This window comes from Grampus griseus, assembly GCF_964374135.1.
Source record: "Grampus griseus genome assembly, chromosome: 4".
Taxonomy (NCBI): Eukaryota; Metazoa; Chordata; class Mammalia; order Artiodactyla; family Delphinidae; genus Grampus; species Grampus griseus.
Window position 1 is genome coordinate 142,893,448 of NC_138997.1, and position 25,763 is coordinate 142,919,210.

The 25,763-nt window shown below is 55.3% G+C and overlaps 1 protein-coding gene across 2 annotated transcripts in view; it reads left to right on the forward strand.

The window, feature by feature from the left end:
- Positions 1-23,820, forward strand: part of ZFYVE28 (zinc finger FYVE-type containing 28) — a gene marked incomplete at both ends in the record, with an annotated part of 117,359 nt that extends 93,539 nt beyond the window's left edge. For both annotated transcript variants that reach the window (XM_082653702.1, XM_082653703.1), the window contains 5 exons: positions 17,911-18,044; positions 19,583-19,699; positions 20,749-20,853; positions 23,013-23,116; positions 23,689-23,820. In XM_082653702.1, coding sequence (XP_082509828.1) covers positions 17,911-18,044; positions 19,583-19,699; positions 20,749-20,853; positions 23,013-23,116; positions 23,689-23,820 — 592 coding nt within the window. The remainder of the gene's footprint in view (positions 1-17,910; positions 18,045-19,582; positions 19,700-20,748; positions 20,854-23,012; positions 23,117-23,688) is intronic.
- Positions 23,821-25,763: the final 1,943 nt, after the last annotated feature.

Genomic DNA, 25,763 nt, shown 5'->3' on the forward strand with positions numbered 1-25,763 from the left:
ACGATGAACTGCAGCGTATGAGAGTTCCGGTTCCTCCACAGCCTTGCCAGCCCTCAGCATGGTCAGGCTTCTTACCTTTAGCTGTTCCAGTGGTGTGAGTAGTGTCTCATTGCAGTTTTCATGTGCATTTCCTTAAGGACTCGTGACATTGAGCACCTTTTCATGTGTTCACCTGCCATCGGCCTATACTCGTTGGTGAAGTGTCTATTCAGATCTTTTGCTGTTTCTTTTCATTGTGTTGTGTCCTGATTGAGTTTTGAGAGTTCTTTATTTATACTGTATACAAGTTCTTTATCAGATATATAATTTGCAGATCGTTTCTCCCAGTCTATGGCTTGTCTTTTCATTCTAAGAGTATCTTTTGAAGAGGAAAATTTCCTAATTTTGAGGAAGTCCAATGTATCCATTTTTCTTTCATGGACTGTGATTTTGAAGTCATATCTAAGGGTTATTTTCATAACCTAAAGTCACAAAGATTTTTCTTCTGTTCTAAAAGTTTTATACTTTTAGGTCTATGATCCATTATGAGTTAATTTTGTATATGGTGTGAGGTATGGATCAAAGTTTTATTTTGTTTTTGCATAAGGATAGCCAATTATTCCAGTATCATTTGTTGAAGACTACCCTTTCTCCACTGAATTGCCTTTGCACCTTTGTCAAAAATCAGTTGACCATATATTTCTGGATTTTCTAGTCTGTTCCATTGATCTGTTTGTCTATATGGACACCAACATCACACTGTCTTGATTATGGTAGCTTTAAAATGAGCCTTAAAGTCAGGTAGTATAAATCTACAACTTAGTTCCGTTTTTTCAAAGTTGTTTTGGCTCTTCTGGGTCCTTTGTATTTCACATGAATTTTAGAACCAGGTTGTCAATTTCTACCAAAAAAATAAAAAATTAAAAAAAAACAGGCCTGCTAGGACTTTGCTTGGAATTGTGTTTAATCTATAGATCAACTAGGGAAAAATTAACACTTTAGTAATACTGAATCTTCAAATTCATGAACACAGTATATTTCTCCATTTATTTAGGTCTTTAATTTCTCTCAGCAAAGTTTTATAGTTTGTGTTGTTGAGGTCTTGCACATCTTTTGCCAGATTTATCCCTAAGTATTTTATATTTTTGATGCTGTTGTAAATGGTATTGCTTTATAATTTCAGTTTCCAGTTGTTCATTGCTATAGAGATACTTGATTCTTGTATATTGGTCTTATCTCCTGCAACCTTGCTAAACTCACTTTATTAGATATGGTAGTTTTTATGAAGATTTCATCAGATTTTCTACACAGATGTTGTCATCTGTGAATAAAGCCAGTTTTATGTCTCCTTTCTAATTAGATGTCTTTTACTTCTTTTCTTGCAGTTTTGCACTGGGGGGGACCTCCAAGTACAACGTTGAACAGAAGAGTTGACACAGGACATTTTTGCTCTGTTCCTGTTCTCAGAGGGAAGGCATTCAGTATCTACCATTAAGTGTGATGTTGGCCGTAGGATGTGCATAGATGCCCTTTTTCAGGTTTAGGAAGTCCTTCTATTCCTGGTTTGCTGGACTTTTCTCAAGTACTTTTTCTGCATCTTTTGGGGTCGTTGTATAGTTTTAATTTTTTAGTCTGTCAATGTGATAAATTACATTGATTGATACTCAGATGTTAAGCCATTGCATTCCTGGGATGAACCTTACTTGGTCACTAGGTATTATCCTTTTCATGTATTGTTGGCTTCAATTTGCTAAAATTTTGTTAAGGACTTTGCATCTGATTGTGAGGAATGTTGGGCAGTACTTTTCTTTCTTTGTAATGTCCTTTTAAGGTTTGGGTATCAGAGTAATGCTGAGATCCTCAAATGAGTTGGGGAACATTCCCGCTTATTCAATTTTCCAGAAGATTTTTTGTATAAGTGGTAGTATTTCTGACTTAAATATTAGTTAGAATTCATCAGTGAAGCCATCTGGGCCTGGAGTTTTCTTTATGGAAAGGCTTTTAGCTACAAGTTCAATTTCTTTACTAGATGTAGGTGGTGGGTGTCAGCAGCTGCTTTGGGGCCCTGCCCAGCTCTGCTATACCCCCCACCCCCTTGAGCCCCGGCAACACTGTAACCTCATGAGTGAACAAAGCTGGAAGAGGCAGGTGTGCCAGGGACTGGTGGACGCGTAGGACCTGCCAGGGCAGCTGTGGGATCCATGGAGGGGTCGCCATAGCAACACAGGAGGCCACCTGCGGGGGCCGCCACCCCCCCTCACACGGCACCGTTGCGTCAGGCCCTCCCCAGCTCTGGGGGGGGAGCTGCCCCTTGTTTCACAGACCCACCTCTGGGGGGGGGGTGGCCGGCGGATGAGATGGGCCTGGGAGCCGCTGGCTGTCCCTGCCTCTGGACTCCAGGGGGACCAGCCTGGGTGGCCTTCCTCCTCTGAGCACAGCCTGTGGCCTGTGACGGGGGAAGTGGCTCTGGCGGAGCCCAGGTCCACCCTGCTGGCTGAGGCCATGCCATCAGTCAGTTGCCAGGCCAGGATGGCTCAGTGAAGACAGCAGGCATCAGGCAGCGTGTCTGCTGTCTGTCCTCCCTGTCTGGGGAAGCCGCAGGTTCCCAGAACTTCCACAGCCCCTCAGGGCTCTGCAGAGTGTCCCTGGTGACGAGGGGTTGGCTGCGGCTCCCTGGCTGTTCCCCACAGGTGTCGCAGGGAACGTTCCTTCTGGATCACCATAGTGATGACCAGAGACTCCAGGTGGTCACAGTGGGACGTGTGCCCACAGACCAGCCTGGGGCAGACCTCGGGCACTCCTGGACTGGGCCCTGCTTGATGCCCAGCTCCTGCATGACCTTCTGGGGCTGGCCTCCTGGACCACGGTGGTGGTGGGAGCCTGTGGCCCTGAGGCCACTCCCCCACCCCCAGCCTCACAGCTGGCACGCCCGGCCCTTTGCAGAGGCTGTGATGAGCCCCGTGTTACAGACCCAGGGCCACACAGCACGAGGCAGACTCGCGCACCCACCGTCCCACCCCCACTGTGAGTCCTTCTCCAGAGGACCGTGGGTGGTGGTTACTGTTTTCCCATTTTACAGACAAGTAAACTGAGGTTCTGGGAGGTTACATCCTCTTGCCTAGACAGCAGGGGAGTGATGCCCGAAGGCCCTCAGCCTGAGCTGCCTGACCTCTCCTAACTTCCCAGCCGCACCCTGGGAGCCCTCCCCACGGCAGGGCCTCCCCTCCGTGCCACCAGCCCAGGGCCCATCGAGGGCAGGTGCACCCAGCTAGGGCCTCATGTGCCCCCACCCCCAACCCCGTAGCAGGTGCTCACCTGACTTCACAGACAGGGGCCTAACCTCCTTAGAGCCAGGCCCTCTTCCAGGCTCCCGGTTGGTTTTCCTGGGCGCTGGCCCTGGGGCTGGGATGGGGGCAGAAGCCCTTGCCCCTGGGGAGGGAGGCCGGTACTTCTCAGATGCTGTGATCAGCAGCTCTGTGGGGAAGTGGGCCCTGAGGCCAGAATCTGCGAGAAATGCCCCACCCGGGTACAGGCAGGGCTACGGGGTGTGTGTGCAGTGGACAAGCAGTGCGCCAGGAAGGTGGTGGGGAGGCGGGGAGGCGGGGAGCCGTGAGGGTTCCGGTTCTGCAGGGGTAGCAGGCAGCAGAACCAGGTCGGAACTTACAGGTGGCAGGCGCTGGGTGGGACTGCCCAAGCCTGGGGAGGCGGAGTCCTCGGGCGCTATGGGCCCCGCATGCGGCCCCCGGCTGGGGTCTTCGTGGACTTATAGACGGTAGAGTCACGCCTCTTGCCAGGCCGTGCTTCCTCCCCCAGGAAGCCCTCCCTGCTGCCTGCTGACTGTCCCCATCTGGCATAGGCACTGGTGGGATTCTGATGACACGATACTTGCTTCTTTCTCCCCAGATGGGAGCCCTGATGGGCCTGGGCAGGACAGGAGCCTGTGGGCTCAGACAGAGGTGGGCAGGGGACAGTCTGGAGAGCACAAAGGATGCTTGTTCCCTCCAGCCGGCTCATCTCACGGGACATCAGTGGTCGTGCTGCTTAACTAGAGGAAACGGGAAATGAGCTGGTTTTCAGTGTCTTGTTTACATTTAGTATTTGGAACCAAACTGCAGTCTTTGCTGTCCTTCAGTGATCTCCCTGGGGGCCCTCAGAGGTCCTGCTGACCTCGTGGAATGGGAACAGCAGCCGTGAGGGCCCCAGGGAGGGGAGGCAGGGGGGTGGACTGCACCCCGAGCGCCGCGGGATCCCACAGTGCGGATCTGTGTGTGACGGTGCCTTGTTAAAACCCTGTGTTGTTGTTTTGATTGTGGACTCAATGCTCTATTTCCTTAATCTCCAGTCTTGTGGGAATCCAGTGGGAAAGTACTGCAGCTTCCGGAGCATTTGTCTTAGGCCAGGCACGTCCGCTTTCAACGCACTGTCCCTAGTCCTTGCCACGTGGGTGTAATTATTCCCATTTTATAGAAGAAAATGATGAGGCCCGAAACCATCCCTCGAGGGACAGCGTGTGAATGAGACCCCGGTGGGCACGAGTGCGGCACGTGGAGACCGCTGCTGTTCCCGTGGTCACGGGAGCCTGAGCGTGTGTGCTCTCATGTCACACTCGTCCCCACACCCACACGTGCCCCGACGGCTGTGCAGGCCTCCACCCTTAGGGGCCTGCCCACTCTCTCTCTGTGTGCATGTCGCTGTCCTGGCCCCCACCCTGTGGCCACAGGGACTGACCAGTGAGGGCCAGGCTCCTTCCCTGGGCCTCCCAGGGGGCTGGTGGGGGACCCCAGTGGTGCAGGCCCCTGGCTGCCCTGCCCCCCCCAGGACAGATGGCGCTGGCCCGCGGGGAGGAGATGGCTGAGGGCACAGCTCTGCTCAGTAAGTGGATGGTCCAGCCTGACAAGCTACAATGTTTTCCCATAATGACGGTCTCTCTTTAGCATGTAACACACCTGGGATTTCATTTAAAGTCCTTTTTGGTACTTTCCCTAGCGGTCCAGTGGTTAAGACTCCGCACTTCCATGGCAGGGGGCGCAGGTTCGATCCCTGGTCAGGGAACTAAGATCCCGCAAGCCACACAGAGTGGGCACCCCCCCGCCAGAAAAAACCTTTTCACTTTTAAAACATGACAGGATTCATTTTTAAAGGGATGCACAGATAATATGCAAATAAATTATATCTTCTAAAAATATGAGCTCTAGCGCAACGTGTTCTAGAAATGGGTTTGAGAACCGCCGTAGAACCAGGTCTGGTCACAGGTAGGCAGGACTGGAATATGTGAACTCGAGGTTGCAGCCGGTCCTCAAATGAGATGGAAGTCAGGGCTTGTCTGGGCAGAATACGTGTCGGGTCGCTCATAGGGGGGGTGAGCCCTCGGGGTTGTCCTCGTGAGCCCTGTGGTCTCTGCTCGGAACTTTGGGGAAGATGCAGCTGTGATCTTCTGGGCGGCTGTCATCACGGGTCTGAGCGGCCCCCACCCCCTTGCTAGTTCGGGGCCCACCGGCTGAGGGGAGACCCAGGCGGGGAAGGGCCGTCTCACTCCCAGAGAACCCTGAAGGTGCCCCGTCTGTGACTTACGTCGGTGTGCCCGCTTCTTTGGACACTTCCGTCACTCGGGCCCGCTCGCTGTGGCCTCACGCTGCCCCACCAGCGCTCGGGCACCGGGGCGTCCGCCATGCGCCCGCCTTCAGATGTGGTCGCCCTTGTTCTCACTGCGCCCACCCGCGATGATTTTACTGCCCGTTCTGGGCCTGAGCAGCAGGGTCTGGGCCACGTCACCCCCTGGGTCGCCCGGCGGGTGAGAGATGGACTCGGGACTGGACCACAGCCTCCCCTCTGGACTGGTGTCCTGTGGTCCCATACGGGGCACTACAGACTGGGCAGCTTCAACAGCAGAGATGTATAGTCCCACAGTCCTGGGGCCCAGAGGTCGAGCTGCGGGCTGGGCTGCAGCCCTGCTGGAAGCTCTAGGGGATGGTCCTTCGTCACCTCTTCCGGCTCCTGGCGTCTCCGGCGGCTCCTGGGCTCGTGGCTGCGTCACCCCAGTCTCTTCGTCCTCCTCACGCAGCAGTCTCCCTGATTCTGTCTTCTCCCCTTTCCCTTGTCAGGACGCTTGTCATTGGGTTTAGGGCCACCCAGATAATTCGGGATGATCTCATGTCAGGATCCTTAATTTACTTACATCTGCAAAGGCCTTTTTTCCAAATAAGGTCACGGTCACAGGTCGTGGGGATTGGATGTCGACATATCTTTTGGGGGGAGGGGGGCCCTCGCGAGGAGTCGTTCCATCAGACACATTTTCTGGTTGCAGCAGGAGAGGAAGAGGACGCAGAGACAGGAACCTCCAAAGCTGTGAGGTTTCAGGAGGCCCTGCGGGTTGATTTTTTCCTGAATCCGTTTAGCACTCGATCCCAGGAGAAAGCCTTTATTCCCACAGACAGCCCGCACCTAGTCTTCCTCTGTGTCTAATGAATTTGTGCCGTGTGTTCAGTGGACACAGATTGGGAGGCTCGCGGGGCGGGGGGTGGAATGTCTTTGATGCTGGGCGCAGAGCGGTGAACAGACAGCCGGAAGTCGCTGCGTGGCCGGCCCCGCGTTCTCCGCAGTGAGACTGCTAGTCGGCACACGCGTGCTGCGTCAGGGGGACAAGCACCCCAGGAGCAGTAACGCAGGGTGGGAGAAGGAAATGGAGGTTCTGTTGATGGCCAAGGAAAGCGTTTCTGTTAGAGGGTGCTGGGATGGATACCAAAAGAATGGGGGCCTCTGGGGGTGTCCAGACAAATGCATTCTGGGCCTAGTAATGTCCGTGCCCTATGGCCGTAGCGTGCTTGTCTTGTCTGTGACAGCAAGGGGCACGGCTGGGAGGCGCCTACAAGCATAGAGTGGGAGAGGAGGTTGACAGAGAGGGGTCCAGAGCACGCCGGGCCCCTCGAGCCTCAGGAAGGCTTTCTGGCTTTTACTCCAAGTGACCTGGGAAGCAGGGAGTGAGACGTGTCTGCAGAGGAGGGATATGGTCTGAATTGTGGTTGAGAAGGTTTTCTATCCGGGGCCTGCGGGTCTTGGTAGAAGCTGCAGTTCCTGTGGCAGCCCCTGACAGGGTCAGGGGAGTTGTGCCTGGCGGGTTCTGGGTGCTGGGCTCCCCGCCAGGGGCCGCCCCGTGTGCACACCGCACCGGGAGGGGCTCTGTAGCAGCCCTGGGGCCTGGCCTCTGAACAGCTCCCCCCTCTGGCATTCAGTCCAGGTCTGTGGTCAGAAGCGAAGCCCCAGGCTGCCTGGGCCTTCCCCACCCTCAGGCCCTGCTCAGAGGTGAACACGCCCGCACCCCCAGAGTCCCCAGGCTGCCTGGACCCCCAGCAACCCTCATAAGCCTCCTGCCTCGGCGGGGGTGGGGACAGGCCCCGGCAGATGGTGTCACGTGTGGAGACCGGGCGTCTCCCTGTAGATGTGAGCGCCCCTCTGTGTTTAGCTTGCGTGGTGGCCACTAGAGTCCTGTGCCTGCCGTTGGTCAGCAGTGGGGGTGGCTCTGAGACCAGCCCCTGTCCCCCAGCACCAGCCTGCAGTGCGCTGAGAGGGTGTCTGTCCCTGGGCAGTGTATGTGGCTGCCCCTGCCGTGGGGGACCCATCACTTACTGTCCACTTGCACAGGCTCCTGTGGAGCCTCAAGCTGAGCAAGGGTGTCAGGCACAGGTGCTGGGTGGCGGCCACACTTCCTCCTGCTGCTCCACAGGGCCTGCGCTCTGGTGTGGCGACCTGCACAGACTCAGGTGAGCCCCGGGGATGCCCTGAGCCTCCCAAGACAGGAGCTGTTACTGGACGTACCCGCCAGGTCAGTCTTCTCTGCACCAAAGCGGTTTCATTTTGCTTTCAGTCCTGACTCAGGGTGCCGGCCTCCACTTGGTCACTCAGTTACAACATCTGCCCAGTTGTATTAGTCAGCCATGCTGCGTAACAAATTACCACACACTTAGTGGCTTCTGACAGCAGCCGTTCATCATCTCACAGTGTTGGTGGGACAGGTGTCTGGTGTGGCGAGATGGGTTCTCGGCTCAGAGTCTCACTGGCCAGGCGTCGGCCAGGCTGCGTTCCCATCTAGAGCTGTTGGTGTTTCCGTTGGCCATCCCTTGGTGAGAAGAGACTGAAACAGCTCCTTTGGGTTGTTTCCTGGGTCGGCGCCAGCCCTCCCGGTCCCAGTCATTTCTTGTTCTCTTGTTCCCTCTGTGGACCTGAGCCATGTGCTGTGGTCTCCTTGGCAAGAGGGGTTTATCCTTCCTCCCCCTCCCTCCCAGCCTGTGCTCACCCCAAGGGGTTGTTGCACTGGAGTAAGTTGTCTTCCTTCCAAACGCAGAGTCACTCATTAAAACCACTAGAAGAAAGACTTTGCAAGTGGCTGGAGAGTAGAGGAAGCAGGGAGATCTGGTCTGTTCACAATAAATTAGCATAGTTGCTGCCCCAAAGATATTTGTGCTGACGCCCCCTGGGCAGCCTGGGCCTGTCAGCTTTGTGCCATCACGTTTGTGTTCGTTTGTAGGGTTGCTGTAACAAAGTACTACAAACTGCAGGGTCAACCATAAAAATGGATTGTCTCAGTTCTGGAGGCCAGAAGTCCTGGATCAGGGTGTCAGCAGGGTGGTTCCTTTTGAGGCCATGAGGGAGGATCTGTCCAGGCCTCTGCCCTCTCACTTCTGATGGATACTGGCAATTCTTGGGGCCCCTTGGCTTGTAGATGCTAAGCTCTGATCTCTGCCTTTTCTTTACATGTCATTCTTCCTCTGTGTGCACCTGTGTCCAAATTTCTCATTTTTTGAAGAACACCAGTCATATTGGATTAGGACCCACCCTAATGACCTCATCTTAACTAATTACATCTGCAGTGACTCTATATCCCGATAAAGCCACGTTCTGAGGTACTGGGGGTTAGCACTTCAACATATGAATTTGGGGAGACACAGTTCGACCCATATCAGCACACACATACCTCCCTGCTAAATCCTCACCATACTAGGATGGATGGATGGATGGATGGATGGATGGATGGATGGATGGACAGATGGATACATGGATGATTGGGTAGATGGTTGGATGGATGGATGAATCAATGGATGGACAGATGGATACGTGGATGATTGGGTAGATGGTTGGATGGATGGATGGATGGATGGATGGATGGATGGATGGATGGATTGATGGATGGACAGATGGATGGATGGACAGATGGATACATGGATGATTGGATAGATGGTTGGATGGATGGATGGATGGATGGATGGATCAATGGATGGACAGATGGATATGTGGATGATTGGGTAGATGGTTGGAAGGATGGATGGATGGATGGATTGATGGATGGACAGATGGATGGATGGACAGATGGATATGTAGATGATTGGGTAGATGGTTGGATGGGTGGATGGATCAATGGATGGACAGATGGATACATGGATGATTGGATAGATGGATGGATGGATGGATGGATGGATGGATCAATGGATGGACAGATGGATACATGGATGATTGGATAGATGGTTGGATGGATGGATGGGTCGATGGATAGATGAATGGGTGGGTGGTTGGGTAGATAGATGGACAAATGGATGGATAGATGGATGGATGGATTTTGTAAGGAGGAGCTAGCAGGGCCCAAGCTGGCTCATTAGAATTGGTATGTGGCTGCGCAGATGTCCAGACTTTCCATGTCCCCACATCCAAGCATAAACCTTCCTTCTGGATTCCATCAGTCCGTCTTGCTCCTCCTTGTTTTTCTCTTACTGAGGCCTTTACAAAGGGTTTCAGAGGCTCACAGATTCATCCATGTGATGTCATAGCCAGAAACACCTTGTGATGCTATTAGTTTTTCCAAGTTGTACTATCTCTTATTTCACAGACCCCTAGAACTTCAAAATGACAAAGTCCTTTTCCTGTCAAAAGGCCATTTTTTCTACTCTGACCGTGGAATCAGATACTTCTCCATGTGTGCCTTTCAAGAGTGCCCTTTGGAAAGTTTGCCACTATGGACCGTGGCCAAAGACACAGGCTGGACAAAACCTTTGGTATTAATGTAACTTTAGAATTGCACTGTCTTTTGCTACTAGAAAATTGACACTTCCTAGTAATTCAAACCTAAGTGGAATTGTTACGGGGAATATGTGCTGCCTTCAATAAAAGAGAGTGGCAGGAAACAGAATCCAGTTGGGCATCGGTCACAGAAGGTGCTGGATTTTTCGACATCCAGGTGACCGTGCAGATTTGAAGCTGAGTGCCTGGGTAGATACGGCTGGTGACAGGAGCTCAGACTGCTTGGGGAGGCAGAGGAAGCCCTTGGCAGGTGGGTGCCCCTCACGCCTTCACCCTAGCCTCTCTCGCCCACTTTTCCTCTGCGTCTCAACTTCCGGCCATGTCTCACCCTCACTGTTCCTGCCCTCACCATAGACCTGGACCGCTGGGCGCCAGCCAACCTCTCAGCTCTGTCTTGTTAAAGCGTGTGGCTCCCCGACTAGACTGGGCTGTTGGGGGCCACACACAGGGTCTGATTCATCCTTGGAACCCTCTTCCGTGCTCCCAGCCTGCTGCGTAGCAGCTGCCCATGGAGGACCAGCGCCCTTCCAAAAGGGTGGCCCTGGGCAGTGTTCCTGGGGCCCCCGGTGCCCAAACAATGCCCATCTATGTGGCCCCTAGGACTGGGCTGACCCAGCCAGGCCCCAAGCTCAGGCCCCAGGTGACGTCCCAGGCCCCACTCCCAGTGTTCTGTTCTTTTGTTCCCGGTGGCCCTTCCAAGCCCAGCTGGGTTGCCCGTGGGCAGCACCTTGTTGGTTCTTCTGCCGAGGACCAGGCTCTTCATGGAGCCTCTGGCTCTCTTTCCATCCACACCCCCCCCAACACACAGACACACACACACACACACAGACACACACACACACACACGCCCCACTCTGCGGAGCAGCAGGAGAGGGCTTGAGGGCTTGGGGTTGAGACCATGGTTGCCATCTGACCCACCCACCACCTGTGGGCCAGCCTCGGTCTCAGTCTTCTGGGAGGGTTCATTGCTCTTTTAAGGCACAACATGAACCGCTGGCTTCGTAGCTCTCAACGCTCAGCTGACAGTCAGGGCCCTTCCTCTGGTTTCTCGCAGGCGAGCTGCCTGCCAGCCGCAGCGCCTTGTCCAGAAAGGCTGCCCCACTTCCAGGGCTTTATCTGAGGGGCAGGGGCTGCGGGGCTGAGCCCCAGAGCATGCCTTCCCTCTACTAAGAAACAAACTCTGTGCCTCAGGAGGGCTGCAGTGGCTCCTGCTGTAGGCGCTGCCTCTCCTCAGCCTAACAGTTATTCTTCTGGTCATAGAAGTAATACTGAATCTTAGAAGATGCTCAGAAAAGAATCCGTAGTCCTACTATGCAAATAAATGTAATGTTGATGCTTTGCCTTGACTGTGTGTCCCCAAATCTCATTTATGTACATATGATAGCTCTAATTTTTAAAATGCTACCTTTTTATTTAATATTTTGGAATTTCCAGCATCATTAACTGTCCTTTGTGGAAACTGTATGAGCTAATTTACTGAATCAACCCACTATTGACGGGCATTTAGCTTGAGCTCTTTCTTGAATATGAGTCGCTAGATGATTACAAGGAAAACACCCTTTCATTCTTTTTAAAGTGTACAATTCAGTGGTCTTCAGCATATGCACAGAGTTGTGCAACTGCCACCGGTATCTAATCTCAACATTTTCATCACCCCATAAAGAAACCCCAAACATCCTCCCCTCCCTTCTGCCACTGGCAACCATTAATCTACTTTCTGTCTCTTGGGTTTGCCTAGACTTTTCTAGACTTTTCAAAGCCATGGAATCATACAATAAGTGACCTTTGTAGCTGGATTCTGTCAAATAGCCTGATGTTTTCGAGGTTCATCCACACTGTAGCACCTGTCCACACTTTCTATGGCCAAAAATTAATCCCATGGTGTGGCTAGACCACATTTTGTTTATCCATTTGTCAGTTGACTGACGTTTGGGTTGCTTCCATGTTTGGCTAGTAGGTATGAACATTCACGTACAAACTTTTGTGTGAATCTATGTTTCAGTTCTCTTGGGTAGATACCTTGAGGTGGAATTGCTGGGTCATACGGCACGAGGAGCTGCTGAACTGTTTCCCACAGTTCCGGTAGCATTTCAGATTCTCACCAGGGATGTACAAGGTTCCAATTTCTCCGTATCTTCACCCACACTTGTTATTTTCTGTTTCCTTTTTAAACTCTTACAGTTCTCGTAATGGATATAAAATAGCACGTTATCATTTTACTTTGCATTTCCTAAATGACCAATGATGGCATCTTTTCATGTGTTTACTGGCCATTTGTATATCTTCTTTGGAAAAACGTCTTTTCAAATCCATTGTCCATTCTTTAGTTGGGTTATTTATTTTTTTATTGTTGAGTTGCAAGAGTTTTCTGTATTCCAGATACTATACCCTTGACAGATACATGATTTGCAAAAATTTTCTCACATTCTGTGGGGTTTTTCACTTTCTTGAAGGTATCTTTTGAAGCACAGAAGTTTTTAATTTTTGTGTGAACATGTGTTTCAGTTCTCTTGGGTAGATACCTCAGGGTGGAGTTGCTGTGTCGTACTGTCTGAGGAACTGCTGAATGAGATATTTGGTTTTGGTTGCTGTGTTTTTGGTTTCACACCTAAGAAACTGTTTCCTAATCCAGGACCACAAAGATTCCTGTTCTTTTCTAAGAATTTTTAAGAATTCTTTTAAAGAATTTAAAATTCTTTCTAAGTTTAAGAATTTTAGAATAGATACAGACCTTTGATCTATTTGAGTCAGTTTTTGTATATGGTATAAGGTAAGGTCTAACTTCATTCTTTTGTGTGTGGAAATGCAGTTCTCCCAGAAAAAAAAATTTTTATTGAAGTATAATTGATTTACAATATTGTATTAGTTTCAGGTTGCATGACATAGAAATCCAATATTTTTATAGCTTATACTCCATTTAAAGTTATTCTAAAATACTGGCTGTATTCGCTGTGCTGTTACAATATGTCCTTGTAGCTTATTTATTTTATACTTAATAGTTTGTGCCTCTTAATCCCCTACCCCTATCATGCCCCTCCCTCCTTCCCTCTCCCCAGTGGTGACCACTAGTGTGTTTTCTATATCCGTGAGTCTCCTTCTGTTTTGTTATATTCATTTGTTTGTTTTATTTTTTAGATTTCTACATGTGAGTGATAACATATAGTATTTGTCTTTCTCTGTCTGACGAATTTCACTTAGCATAATACCGTCCACGTGCATCCATGTTGTTGGAATTGACAAATTTTCATTCTTTTTTATGGCTAAGTAATATTCCATTGTATGTATACACCACATCTTCTTTATCCATTCATCTGTTGATTGACATTTAGGTTGCTTCCATGTCTTGGCTATTGTGAATAATGCTACTATGGACATTGGGGTGCACGTATCTTTTCTGTTTTCATTTTCTTTAGATATATACCCAGGAGTGGAATTGCTGGATCATATGGTAATTCTATTCTTAGTTTTTTGAGAGACCTTCCATACTGTTTTCCAAAGTGGCTGCACCAATTTACATTCCCACCAACAGTGTGGGAGGGTTCCCTTTTGTCGACATCCTCAGCAACACTTGTTGTTTTTGGTCTTTTTGATGATGGTCATTTGATGGGTGGGAGGTGATATCTCATGGTTTCGATTTGCATTTCTCTGATGATTAGCGAAGTTGAGCATCTTTTCATGTGCTTTTCATCTGTATGTATTCTTTGGAAAAATGTCTATTCAGGTCTTCTGCCCATTTTTTAATCTGGTTTATTTTTTTATTTTTTTTATTGAGTTGTATGAGCTGTTTATATATTTTGGATATTAACCCCTTATTGGTCATATCTTTTTCAAATATTTTCTCCCATGTAGTAGGTTATCTTTTCATTTGGTCGATGGTTTCCTTTGCTGTTGCAAGAGCTTTTAAGTTTAATTAGGTCCCATTTGTTTATTTTTGCTTTTGTTTCCTTTGCCTTGGGAGACAGATCCAAAAAAAATATTGCTATGGCTCATGTCAGAGAGTGTTCTGCCGGTGTCTTCTTCTAGGAGTTTTATAGTTTCCAGGCTTCCATTTAGGTCTTTAATTCACTTTGAGTTTATTTTTATATGTGGTGTGAAAAAACGTTCTAATTTCATCCCTTTATGTGCAGCTTCCAGTTTTCCCAGCAGCACTTATTGGAGAGACGGTCTTTCTCTATCTCAGCACCATCTTTTGAAAAGAGCGTTCTTTCCTCGTTGGATGATCTTGGCACCCCTTTGGAAAATCAGTTGCCCACAAACGTGTGGGTTTATTTCTGGACTTGCAATTCTCTTCCGTCGTCACGTGTCCTATGCCAGTGCCTCAGTCGTATTTACTGGCGTTTCATGCTAAAGTCCACGTCATGAGTGTGAGTCCTCCAGCTTGTTTCTTTTTCAAGATTGTTTTGGCTGTTCTGAGTCCTTGCGTTTCCGTACGAATTTTAGGATCAGCTGGTCAACTTCTGCATGGAAAAAGAAAAGGCGGCTATCTTGACACAGATTGCATTGAACTTATTGACCAATTTGGGGAGTATTGCCATCTTAACAATATTAAGTCCTCAACCATGAACATAGGGTGTCTTTCCATTTATTTAGGTCTAATTTATTTCAGTGACGTTTTGTAGTTTTCCGTGTGTCACTCTTGCACTTTTTTGTTAAGTTTATTCCAAATATTTAAATCTTTTGGATGCTATTGCAGATAGGGTTGTTTCTTAATTTCATTTTCAGTTTGTTTATTGCTACTCTATCTTAATATAATTGGGTCTTCAACAGTAACTGCTTTATTGGTATATAGTATATAGACCATTCAGTTCACCCTTTAAAAGTGTATAATTTTTGCTGTACGCCGGAAACTAACACAACATTGTAAATCAACTATACTTCAATTTTTTAATTATTAAAAATATGTACTATACAAGTGTATAATTTAATGGTTTTTAGCATGTATTCACTCTTAACCTGTTGTATTGATGCCAAATCCATCAGCTCTCTTCGCTACTTAACCTTTCCAGTCCCCTTTCCTCTGCCCTCCCCTGTCCTAAATCTTTTTTTCCCCCTACTTTTTAATTTTGGCAAAATACATCTAACATAAATTTTACTCTTTTAACCATACTTAAGTGTACAATTCGGTGGCATTGTACACATTCACAATGTGGTATAAATGCCACCACTCTTTATTTCCAGAACTTTTCATCATCCCAGACTGAAACTCTGTCCCCACTCAAGCCCCCTTCCCCAGCAGCCGGCACCCACCATCTGCTTTCTGTCTCTGTGAATGTGACTCCTCCAGGGACCTCACGTAAGCGGAGTCACACGGTGTTTGTCCTTTTGTGACCGGCTTCTGTCACTGGGCCTAATGTCCTACAGGTGCGTCCATATGGTAGCTGGTGTCAGAATTTTCTTCCGTGTTAAGGCTGGATAATATTCCATCGTATGGAGGGACCACGTTTTGTGTATCCATCATCTGTTGACGGGCACTTGGGTTGTTTCCCCTTGGGCTCTTGTGAATAACGCTGCTGCAAATAGTGTGTGTAAATATTTGCTTGGGCTCCTGCTTCCCAGTCTTTTGGGTGAGGCTGTGAACTGAGACTGGGGGCGTTGATGGAAGCTGACACCCCGGACAGTGATGTTGCATCCCCCTTCTTTACTCAGCTCCCAGGACAGGGGCCGCCAAGTCCACACCCCCCAGGCAGAAAGTCAAGGGCTTCATCTCTGGAAACCTGGCAGGGGGTCTGGGAGGGCAGAGCTGTAGATCATCACAAGGGTCCCAGCCTCGCCCTCAGCCTCCCACCGCTCCTCCACGTTCTGGTGAAATAGTACTGATAAGGGCACTTCCCTGGTGGCGCAGTGGCTGGGAATCTGCGTGCCAAGGCAGGGGACACGGGTTCGAGCCCTGGTCCGGGAGGATCCCACATGGTGCGGAGCAGCTGGGCCCGTGCGCCACGGCTGCTGAGCCTGCGCTCTGGGACCTGCGAGCCACAACTGCTGAGCCCGCATGCCACAGCTGCTGGGGCCTGTGCGCCTGGAGCTTGTGCTCCGCAACAAGAGAGGCCACCGCGGTGAGGGGCCCGCGTGCAGCAACGAAGACCCAGTGCAGCCAGAGATAAATAAATAAAATAAATACACTTTTTTAAAAGAAATATTACTTACAAACCAATGTTCACGTCGCTAGAGTGTGCCAGTCGGACGCGCACTCGTCTGAGCAGGGAGAGCCCATGAAGCCAGTCTGGGGCCCTTTCCAGCCCCAGCGCCCCCTGCACTGAATTCTCAGGCGCGTCACATCTCCGAGCTTCCTGATGGTTTGACACCAAGGGACGTGCCCCTAAGTGAGATATCGGGCAGCTGTGCGCGTCTCTCTGCCGTGTCGGCGAGGGTCGTCCACGTCCACAAGGGGCCAGGGCTGCTCACCCGCTACAATCAGGCGGGCCACAGCATGACAGGATGACAGTGGATTCTCCTCCTCCATCACTGGTGGATTTTACTGGAACTTCCAGAACGGCCCTGAAGGTTCTGCCACGTCTGCAGTTGCACAGGGCAGGGTCTTGGGTGTGTGCCAACCACGGCCCCTGGGCTGAGGAGTGTGCCAGCTTCTCTGAGGTGATGCCAGAGCACCTCCCCAAAGTCATCCACCAGTTTACATTCCCACCAGTGATGCGAGGGCGGCCGCTATTCCGCCATGCCAGGAGGCCACGCCAGGGCCTCTCTCTGACAGGGGTCTCTGCATTTGAGGCAGGCATGAAAAAACCAACTCCCCCACAGAAAAGCAGAAACAGAGATAGTGCAGGCCACCAAAGGCAACTTCTAAAAAATTATAATGACGGACTTCCCTGATGGTCCAGTGGTTAAGACTCCACGCTTCCACTGCAGGGGGCACAGGTTCAATCCCTGGTCGGGGAACTAAGATCCCGCATGCCTCGCGGCACAGCCAAAAAAAAAAAAAAAAGAAAATCAGAAAAAATATATAATTAATGTTTCTAGATAGATAAAATATTTCACATCCATGAAACAACAGAGAGAGCAGGAAATTAAAAACCTGGTAGCAAAAATGTCGAGGGGAAAGTCGGAGGAAAAAAGAGGAAATTTCCCAGAAAGTGGGACAAAACGGCAGAAATAGAAGATGGGAGATAAATGATTTAAGAACAGGACGGTCAGTGGACGCCCTAACAGTGTAGGCTCAACTGCGGCCACTACTTAGGGCCGCAGGGTGACCCCTGAACAGCAGAGCTCGCAGCACCTGCAGCAGGACCCCTGGGCCGTGGGAAGGGAAGTGCATGGTGGGGACGAAGGACAGTCTTAGTAAAACAGCACCACGACCTGGGGGCTTAAAATAACAGAAATCTCTTCTCTCGCAGGCGGGAGGCCAGAAATCTGAAATCTGACAGGGCTGTCCCCGCTCCGGAGGCTCTCAGGGAGGGTCCTTCCTGCGTCTTCCAGCTTCTGGTGGCTCCGGGCACCCCCAGGCTTGTGGCCACATCACCCTGATCTCTGTATCGTGGCCACTTCACCTCCTCCCCTCCCCCGTGTGTCTGTGTCTCCTCTCCCGTCTCCCACAAAGACACTTGTCCTTAGATTAGGGCCACCAGGTAATCCATGATGTCTCCTCTCAAGATCCTTACCTTGACTGCAGCCGCAAAGCCTTTTCTTCCAAACGGGTCCTGCTGGCAGGTGCAGGGGTTAGGGTGTGGACACATCTTCTGGGAGCCCATCAGCCCCCTGCAGAGGGTGTGAGTAGGGGCGGTGACTCTCCCACGGGAGGAGCTCAGCACGTGGCGTTAGCCCCAGTGGGCTCCCGCGACGGGGGGGGCCTCCGGGCAGAGATTTTGCCTTCCCTCGTCCCTCCACCTGCGCTCCTGTGTTTCCTTCTCTGCACAGCGGCTTCACGGCCGGCTCCTGCCCCTCAGACGAGATGGGGCCGGATGCAGGCCCCGTGGCCATCAGAGAGAAGATCCGGTCCCGGTTCCACGGCAGCCACGACCTGATCCACCGCCTGTTTGTCTGCATTTCAGGTGCCACTTCTGGGCCTGGGGCGGGGCGTGGGCTTGGGGACACACAGGGGTGGGGGGGGGCGTGCTTTAGCGGAGCGGCTGGCCCAGGTGCGGGAGGTTCCCCGCTGATGCTGGGCTGCTCGGGTGTCAGCCCTGCCTTGGGCCTTCCTCACCACATCACTTCATCCTTCGCCCGCGAGCCCCGCCATGAGCCCGGCCCGGTAAAGAGGTGGGCGTCGTGCTTTGCCGGGCCCTCCCGTGGGGGGTGGAGGACCCTATTCTGGTCCCAGTGGCCCCTCACTGCTCACACAGGGAGGCTCTGTTCAATGTGTGGGTCAGAGTTCATTGTGCGTCCTGTCCCAACTGATGTTTCCTCTCTTGGGGTGGCAGACAACAGGACGATGACTGTTGTCTCCCTAGGGAGTTCAGTGAGGGGAGTGAGCACAAGCGGTGTCTTCGTAGCAGCGCTTTCCCTAGATTTGTGTGTTCTGAATAGCTGCCGCTTTCTCATGGTTTAAAAGTATGACAAGTGTGCAGTGAAGTCCACCCTCCTGGCCTCCTGCCTGCCCTTCCCCGACACCTCCCCGGGGCAGCTGGGTTCACACAGTGCCCGTCCTGCAGCCCAGCTCCCCTGGCCTGGAGTGTCCGCGGCACGCCCGGGCCCCCGGGTGGAGGGGCAGCCGCGGGGCAGCCTGTGGACTGGCGGACACTGCAGGTCAGGATCATGATCCCCCAGGGTCACTCGGCACTGCCCCCGGCCAGGCCAGGTGGGGGCAGGAGGACCCCGGGGTGACTCTGAGCTGCGGTTCAGACATCTGCCGGAATCCACTACACGGGTTTGTTTAGAGGTCTGGGGAACGTCATGCCAGCTGGTACTCAACATGGCTGCTGGCACGCAAGGAAGCCCCCGGAAGCGCCGGCCACGGTATCAGCGCAGTGATGGGTCCCGGGGCGCCCATGTGCTGCTGGGATGTGCACGGTCACTCCCTGGCTTTGCTGTTAATGGCAGCCCCTTGTGCCCCTGAAGAGCTAGCAGCGCTCTTCACTGAGAAGGGCCGAGTCCACCTAATTGAGAGACAGAGGAAACCTCTGCAGGTGAGGGTGGGAGAAGCCTTGTCCGGCCAGGGAGCGGGGGCCGGCTGGCGGGGGGTGCCGAGGAGCCGGCGCTGGGCCCCATGTCTGGGCAGGGTCCACCCTCGGCCCCCCAGCCACGTGGAACCTCACCGCATCCCCGCAGTCGAGGTGGCCATGAGGGGAAGGTGCTGCCACGCAGGTGGGCACAGCTGGGGGCTCTGGGGTTGTCCCTCAGTGAGGGACCAGGATAAGAGCACGAAGGCGAATAACTGGCCCCCGGGGGAGGGCTGCTGGGTACTCTGCCCCCCTCCGCCACCTCCCCTTGACTCCTGAGCTTTTGCTTCTGCCAAAAGAGCGTCACGGGGGCGGGGCAGCCTCTTCTCGCGCCCACTCACCCGAGGACACGTTGGTCTCTGACCACGAGCCCCGGCTGGGTTCACCAGCTGCCAGGACCTAACGCCCCCTCCTCGGGCGTCCTCCCCCAGGCGTGGCCGACCAGCTGCAGACCAACTACGCCAGCGACCTCAGAAGTATTCTCAAGACCCTCTTCCAGGTCATGGCCACCAAGCCGGAAACGGACGACAAGGAAAAGCTAAAGAAGGGTGAGTGCCAGCTCGGGACAGGCTCTGAGGCCTAGGCTGACCGTCGTGCCCACCCCCCCCCCCGGATGTGGGGGGCCTGCGGAAATCTGCACCCCCAGACCTGGCCCGGCACCGCCACCCGGCTTTTGTGGGCAGAGGGGCACAGGCCCTGGGTACCCCGAGAGGTGGGCTTGGGGACGCATGGGGGTCACAGCCCCACATGCCCACGCCCCAGCCAGGCCACCCCACTTCCGACAGCTGACGGGCCTGGAGACAGGACCCGGAAGCGGTACACTGTCACTTCTACCAAACTCCGTCTGTCAGAGCAGCCAGGGGCCAGCCCACAGCCAAGGAGGGGACGTGGGTTCCCTGCTCGGGGGAGTGGCCGTCTGTGAGCTGCCTCACATACTCACACACGCGTGCACACACACGCACACGCAGAACAGAGTTACTTGGTGAGGGAGCAGGTGTCAGGCAGGGAATGCTAAGGCACAGGGAGCTTGGCCCCTCGCTCCCTGGAAGGAGGTGGCAGGGTCCGAGCGTGGGGAAGGGGCCCGACCCCTGCTTGCCCACCCTCTGCTGGGCTGAGGCTCCCATTCTGGGCGAGCGGCTTCTCATCATAGGGGCTTCTGCTCAAGAACGTCTGGACACACGGGGCAGCCGGCCCAGCCCTGGAGGGCACATCCTCGCCCATAGGGAGGAGAAATCTGTCCTGTGTGCCGACCCAGCTGTGCCGCCCAGGGTCCACACCACTGGACCACACTGCCCCCATCTGCCAGGGGATTCTGGGCGGGGCTGCCTTCTGGGGCTGGCTTCTTGCTCTGCAAGCAACGACGGTGGGCCCTGGGGCTGGGGGCCCACAGGCAGGACCAGCTGCACACCTGAGGGCACTCGGATGGGAAGGCCCCCTGCGGGGTCAGCACCCAGCCTGCGGGGATGCTGGGTGAGGGCTGCGGTGACCCACTCCACACGCGGGACTGGGGGTTGTTCGGGGGCTACTCCCCGCTGGCGGCACCTCCCAGGGACAGGTGGTGGCCCACTGACCCCAGCGGCCACCCTCTCTCTTCTAGTCACCCAGACCCTGCGGAGCGCGGCCTTGGAGGACTGCGCTCTGTGCCAGGAGACCCTGTCATCCTCTGAACTCGCAGCCAAGACCCGAGATGGAGACTTGGAAGGTGCGTGAGGGCCCGGGAGCCAGGGGCCAATGCACTGCGTGCCGAGCGGAGAGCAGGAGCCCTGTCTGGACGTTTCCGCCGCTCTGCCCTGGACTGCAGGCTCGGGGCGGGCAGCGCTCCTCCAGCGGGGGCCCCTCCCCAGACACCTAGACGTGCCGCTTCCCAGGGGGTGCAGCCTCTTACTCCAGCTTCCCTCCTGGGCTCCCAGGATGGGCACAGGTCCTCTGAGCTGCCGCCACCTAACCTCAGGCCCATTACTGAACATCTCAGCCTGGGGGGCAGAGGGAGGGTGTGAGGAGCACTGAGATGCCGGGGTCCAGGCTGTTGACCGCAGCTGGAAGTGGCTGGTCCCAGGCCACAGGCACACTGCCGACCCCTCAGCGTTCACCTGCCCCGCAGGAAAGGCCTCCCCTAGCGGCCTGCTCCCCCGTTAGCCTGGAGGTCGGCCGGCTGCAGGCCCGGTGGCTTGGCAGTCAAGGAAGGAGCGTCCAGGGTGGGCTGGGGGCACTGGCAACATATCTGTGGGGAGGGGGCCGCCAAAGGCCTTTGGAAGGGGCCGGAGGCCTGGAGAGGTGCTCAGACGGGCAGCGGCAGACGGGCCTGGGCAAGTGTCGAATGCGACTGGAACTGAGAAGGAGGCGGCTGGCCCCGGTGTGCCTGGCCGGCGGCGCGGGTCCCCGCTGGTCCCGGCTCAGGGCCTCCCTCGCACTGCCCCTTGGCCGGGATCCCCTGGGGGCGGCCGCACAAGCTTCCCTGCTTCCTAAACGCCCTGAGCCCTGGTCTTCTCTACCCTCCTGTGAAAATCGCACACAGTGCCATAACTAGAACGCCCGCCGGAAACTCGGAACCCCTGCTCGAGGAGCGTGCAGGTGGTGAACTGCGAGGTCTGGAGGGGCCCGGCCCACTGCCAGGGCCATGTCCCCCCGTGGGCCGCCAGTCCAGCCCCCTCCTGGGAGTGGCTCCCAGGGCAGGGCGTGGACCCAGCAAGTCCTCAGGACCCTCACCATCCTCCTTGGGCGGGGGTCTCGACTTGTGTGTTGGAGCTGGCCTCGTGGCCCGGCGTGGCCCCGGAGCTGCCGGGCGCCGTCCAGGGCGTCACTGGGGCCGGCCAAGGATTTCACACGGGGGCGGGGGAGGGTGGCAAGCATGAGAAGCCATCTCCCTGCAGTCGGGGGTGAGCTGATCGGGGGTGAGCTGATGGGGTCCGGAGCAGAAGCGGGAGAGCTGGGTGGGAGGGGTCGGGGGGAGGGGCGGTTCTGTGCGCAGGGTGGGGAGGGGCAGGTCCTCTGGTGCAGGTTGGTGAGGAGAGGGGGAGAGAGGGAGACGAGGAGACCCCGGTCTCTGGTGGGCAGGCGGCCTTGCTGAGTTCCCTTGGGGGTTGTGTGAGAGTGGACGGGAGACCCCTGAGCCCACACTGTGGCCCCAGGGAGCCATCCAGGTGTTCGTTCTCCCTCTGGGCGGCGGTACTGGGCTTGGGGTTGGTACGCAGTGGGCATCTTATGTCTGGGGTGGGAGGAAAGGCATGTCCCCCCGTGCAAGATGGCTTCTCCCAGCGCCAACACACACCCTCCCACCCAAATTCCAGAGCAGAGACCCAGAGGCTTCCCCCGTGATCGCCTGGAGAAGTGACATGGGACAGGCCCACAGGCAGCTGCCAGGCTGCACAGGTGTCGGGAGAGGCCAGGGCCAGCCTCGGCGCCTCTCCTCAGGAACCTGAGAACAGCCCTGGAGCTGGGGTGGGCGGGGCTGATTGACGGAGGGGTCCACAGAGGGGGCTGATTTCTTCATTTCCCAACCCCCATTTTCGCCCAAGGGCCCTGCCAGGCTGGGTGCCGGCCGGGAGAGGGTTGTCCGGGTGGACGCTCCCTGCCCGTGCCCCGAGTCCTGGGGCGAGGTGCAGGCCGCAGCTGGGGTCCGATCGATGAGCACGGCCGACAGCTGCAAAGACTGACCCGTCCATGGGACACCGTCAGTTTCCTGAAACCGCAGCCGGTACCGAGCCTCAGGGAGGACCGGAGGGGGGGAGTGGGGGGCAGGCTGCCCCACCAGAGGCTCCTGCACAGCCGCCAGCCTCCGACCCCCACCCCAGTCACCGGTCCCCACTGCCGCCACTGCACGGGTCCCTCTGGCTGACGTGTCCCCCCCTGTCGTTGTCATAGACCCGCCCGAGTGGGTCCCGGACGAGGCCTGCGGCTTCTGCACCGCGTGCAAAGCCCCCTTCACCGTCATCCGCAGGAAGCACCACTGCCGGAGCTGTGGGAAGGTGGGTGGGGCGGCCGAGGTCGTCCCGCGGCCCCTCGGGCTGTCGCTGCGGGCATCGCAGGGGCCGTCACAGACGTGGCGCCGAGGTCCGGAAGTCCGGACCGATGCCCCGGGGTCCTTGTGCAGACACGCCTGAGCCCTGGGCCCTGCTCTGCCTTGGCACAGGGTGTGGACTCCAGGCACTCCGCCCGCTGGGTGTGATGGTGCAGTGCCCAGTCCTGGCCACTTCAGACCTGAGGACGGGGAGGGGATGGAGGGTCTGAGTAGGAGCCTGCGGCAGCCTGGGTATGGGGCCAGGACCCCCTCCGTCGGCGCGGCCTCCTGGCCAAGACTTGCGCCAGGTTTTCCTGAAGCTTCCAGCCCCACGGGGGGGGGTGCCGGGAGACACCCACCCGCGCACGCCCGGGATGCTCTGGGTGGGAGGAAGGGCAGGAAGGCCGGCGGCACCCGGGGCTCCGACCCCGTCCTTGCTGCGCGCCCCTGAGAGGCCAAGGTCAGGAAGGGGTGAGGCGCAGGGGCTGCTGGGAGCCCTGCCCAGCCCACCGGCCCCGCCTCCCACCCTTCGCCTTCCAGATCTTCTGCTCCCGCTGCTCTTCGCACTCGGCACCGCTGCCCCGCTACGGGCAGGTGAAGCCCGTCCGCGTGTGCACGCACTGCTACATGTTCCACGTCACGCCCTTCTACAGCGACAAGGCGGGCATCTGACACGGTGCCCCAAGCCCGCGAGGGCCCCAAAGGACGCCAGGGAGGAGGTGCCGCGGAGGAGGCCTCCGGCCACGGGAGGGTCTTCACAGCATTTCATCCAGCTGCCGCCATCACCGCTGCCAGGGCCGCAGGCCGCCCTGACTTCCAGAACGTCCAGGGCCTCCGCCCCACCCGCCCTGGCCTCCGCACCCGTGGGGACCCCAGGCCAGCCGCAGGGGCCAACAGGAGGTCAGCTTCAGCCAGTGGGGGGACCTGGGGGTGCCAGGCGGCTGCCTGGGCTGGGTGGGCTTTCCTCCCGCCCATCCGCCTGCCCCCCTGCCCTGCTGAGATGCGGCCTTGAGGCTGGACCGTAGCAGAAGGTCCGCCCTGCAAGGGGAAAGTAGGGATGGTGTCTGAGCTCAGGGCAGCCTCGGCCCCTGGGGCTGAGTCTGGGGAGATGGTGGACACCTCTGGGGGCCAGCGGGGTGGGGGGGCCTGGGGCACTGCCGGGCTTCGCCACACGCTGGCCAAACCAGAAAGACTAGGCTTTTCTCTCTCCAGGGCCCTGAGCCCACAGCTGCCTGCCCCCTGCTCCCCTCAGGACCTTGTCTCAGCAACATGAGTCTCATTGCTTGTCGGAGACGGGACATGCAGAAGCAGGCCTGGTGGTCCTCTGGGCAAGCAGGCGCGCCCCTGCTGCGGCCTGCCTACCCTGGTCCACCAGCCGATGGCGGGGTCAGGCGGCGGGCAGAGGTTTCCCAGCTTCCGAGGCCAGGGCTCTCCAGGGGGCTGAGGACCCCCGGATGTTGCCCGCTTGGCTGCCACTCCCCCTTCCCTCTGCAGCCCTGGGACCCTGGCCCACCTCCTCAGACCCCAGAGTGGCCCCGGGCCCCAGCACAGACACCTCCTCAGGCTCAAATCTCAGGCTGCACATTGCCATGGCGACTGCAGTTTTATTTTGAGAGAGATGACATACCTACTGCTGCTTTTACAGGATAAAATCCAATCACTATTTGACACTGGAATACACACGCACAAAAGCAGCTTCTGTGGGAGAAGAAAAGCATATAATGGAGGGTATATTATGTATGCAGATTATTTTTATTTTCTAAATGCTGTAATTCAAAACCATTTCCATAAATCTATTTAAGGATTGCAGACACTCTTATTCCTCATGTGAACATGGATGGACTTCTTTTTCTCCAACTGGCAGGTGACGGGGCTCTTGCTAAAGTTCATTGTCCTCTAGGAAGCTGGGGGCTTCTGGACTCCTGGGACAGTCAAAGGGCAGGACTTGACTTCCCACCAGCCCCCAGGAGAGGGGTGGCCGCCCCCCACCCCCAGCTCCCACTGCCTGCGACGGCTCCAGCCTCCCCACTGCCCGCCCACCCTGCCCAGCTCCTCTCCTCGTGTGTCTTCAGCTCAGACCCCTGGCGTCTGTGTGCATTGGGGTGGGCAGTGCTCTTGGACACCCCACCTGGGGCCCTGGAGAGAATGCAGGAGGGCAGACCAAACGCTGGGGTTGCCAAGGCGATGGGGCCTTCCCTTGGGACTTGGGTGTCCCGTCCTTCTGAGGTGGGCGTTGGGAGGCCAGAGAATGGGGGCGTGGCTGCAAGAGGCCCCAGTGGCCACCACACCCATTTTCTGGTAGGTGAGAAAGTGTTTCAGAGCCCGGGGGCTCCTCTGAGCAGCGCTGAGTCCTTTGGGAGCAGAAGAGGAGCGGCATCCAGAGAGACCTGTGTCCTTAGCTGCCCAAGACCAGGCCTGCCCACCTGGACGGAGTCCCTCCCACTCCTGTGGATGGCGGTGCCTGTGTCACTGGCTGGACAGCAGTGCCTTCAGGAAGTCAGCCCCCTGCAGGAAGCCCCCGTGAAGCTACACTCTGGGGGTCCCCCTCCCTCTACTCTAGGTACCCGCAGTTGTCACCTTCCAGACCTGGGACGTGGTGGTCCTCACTCACCAGG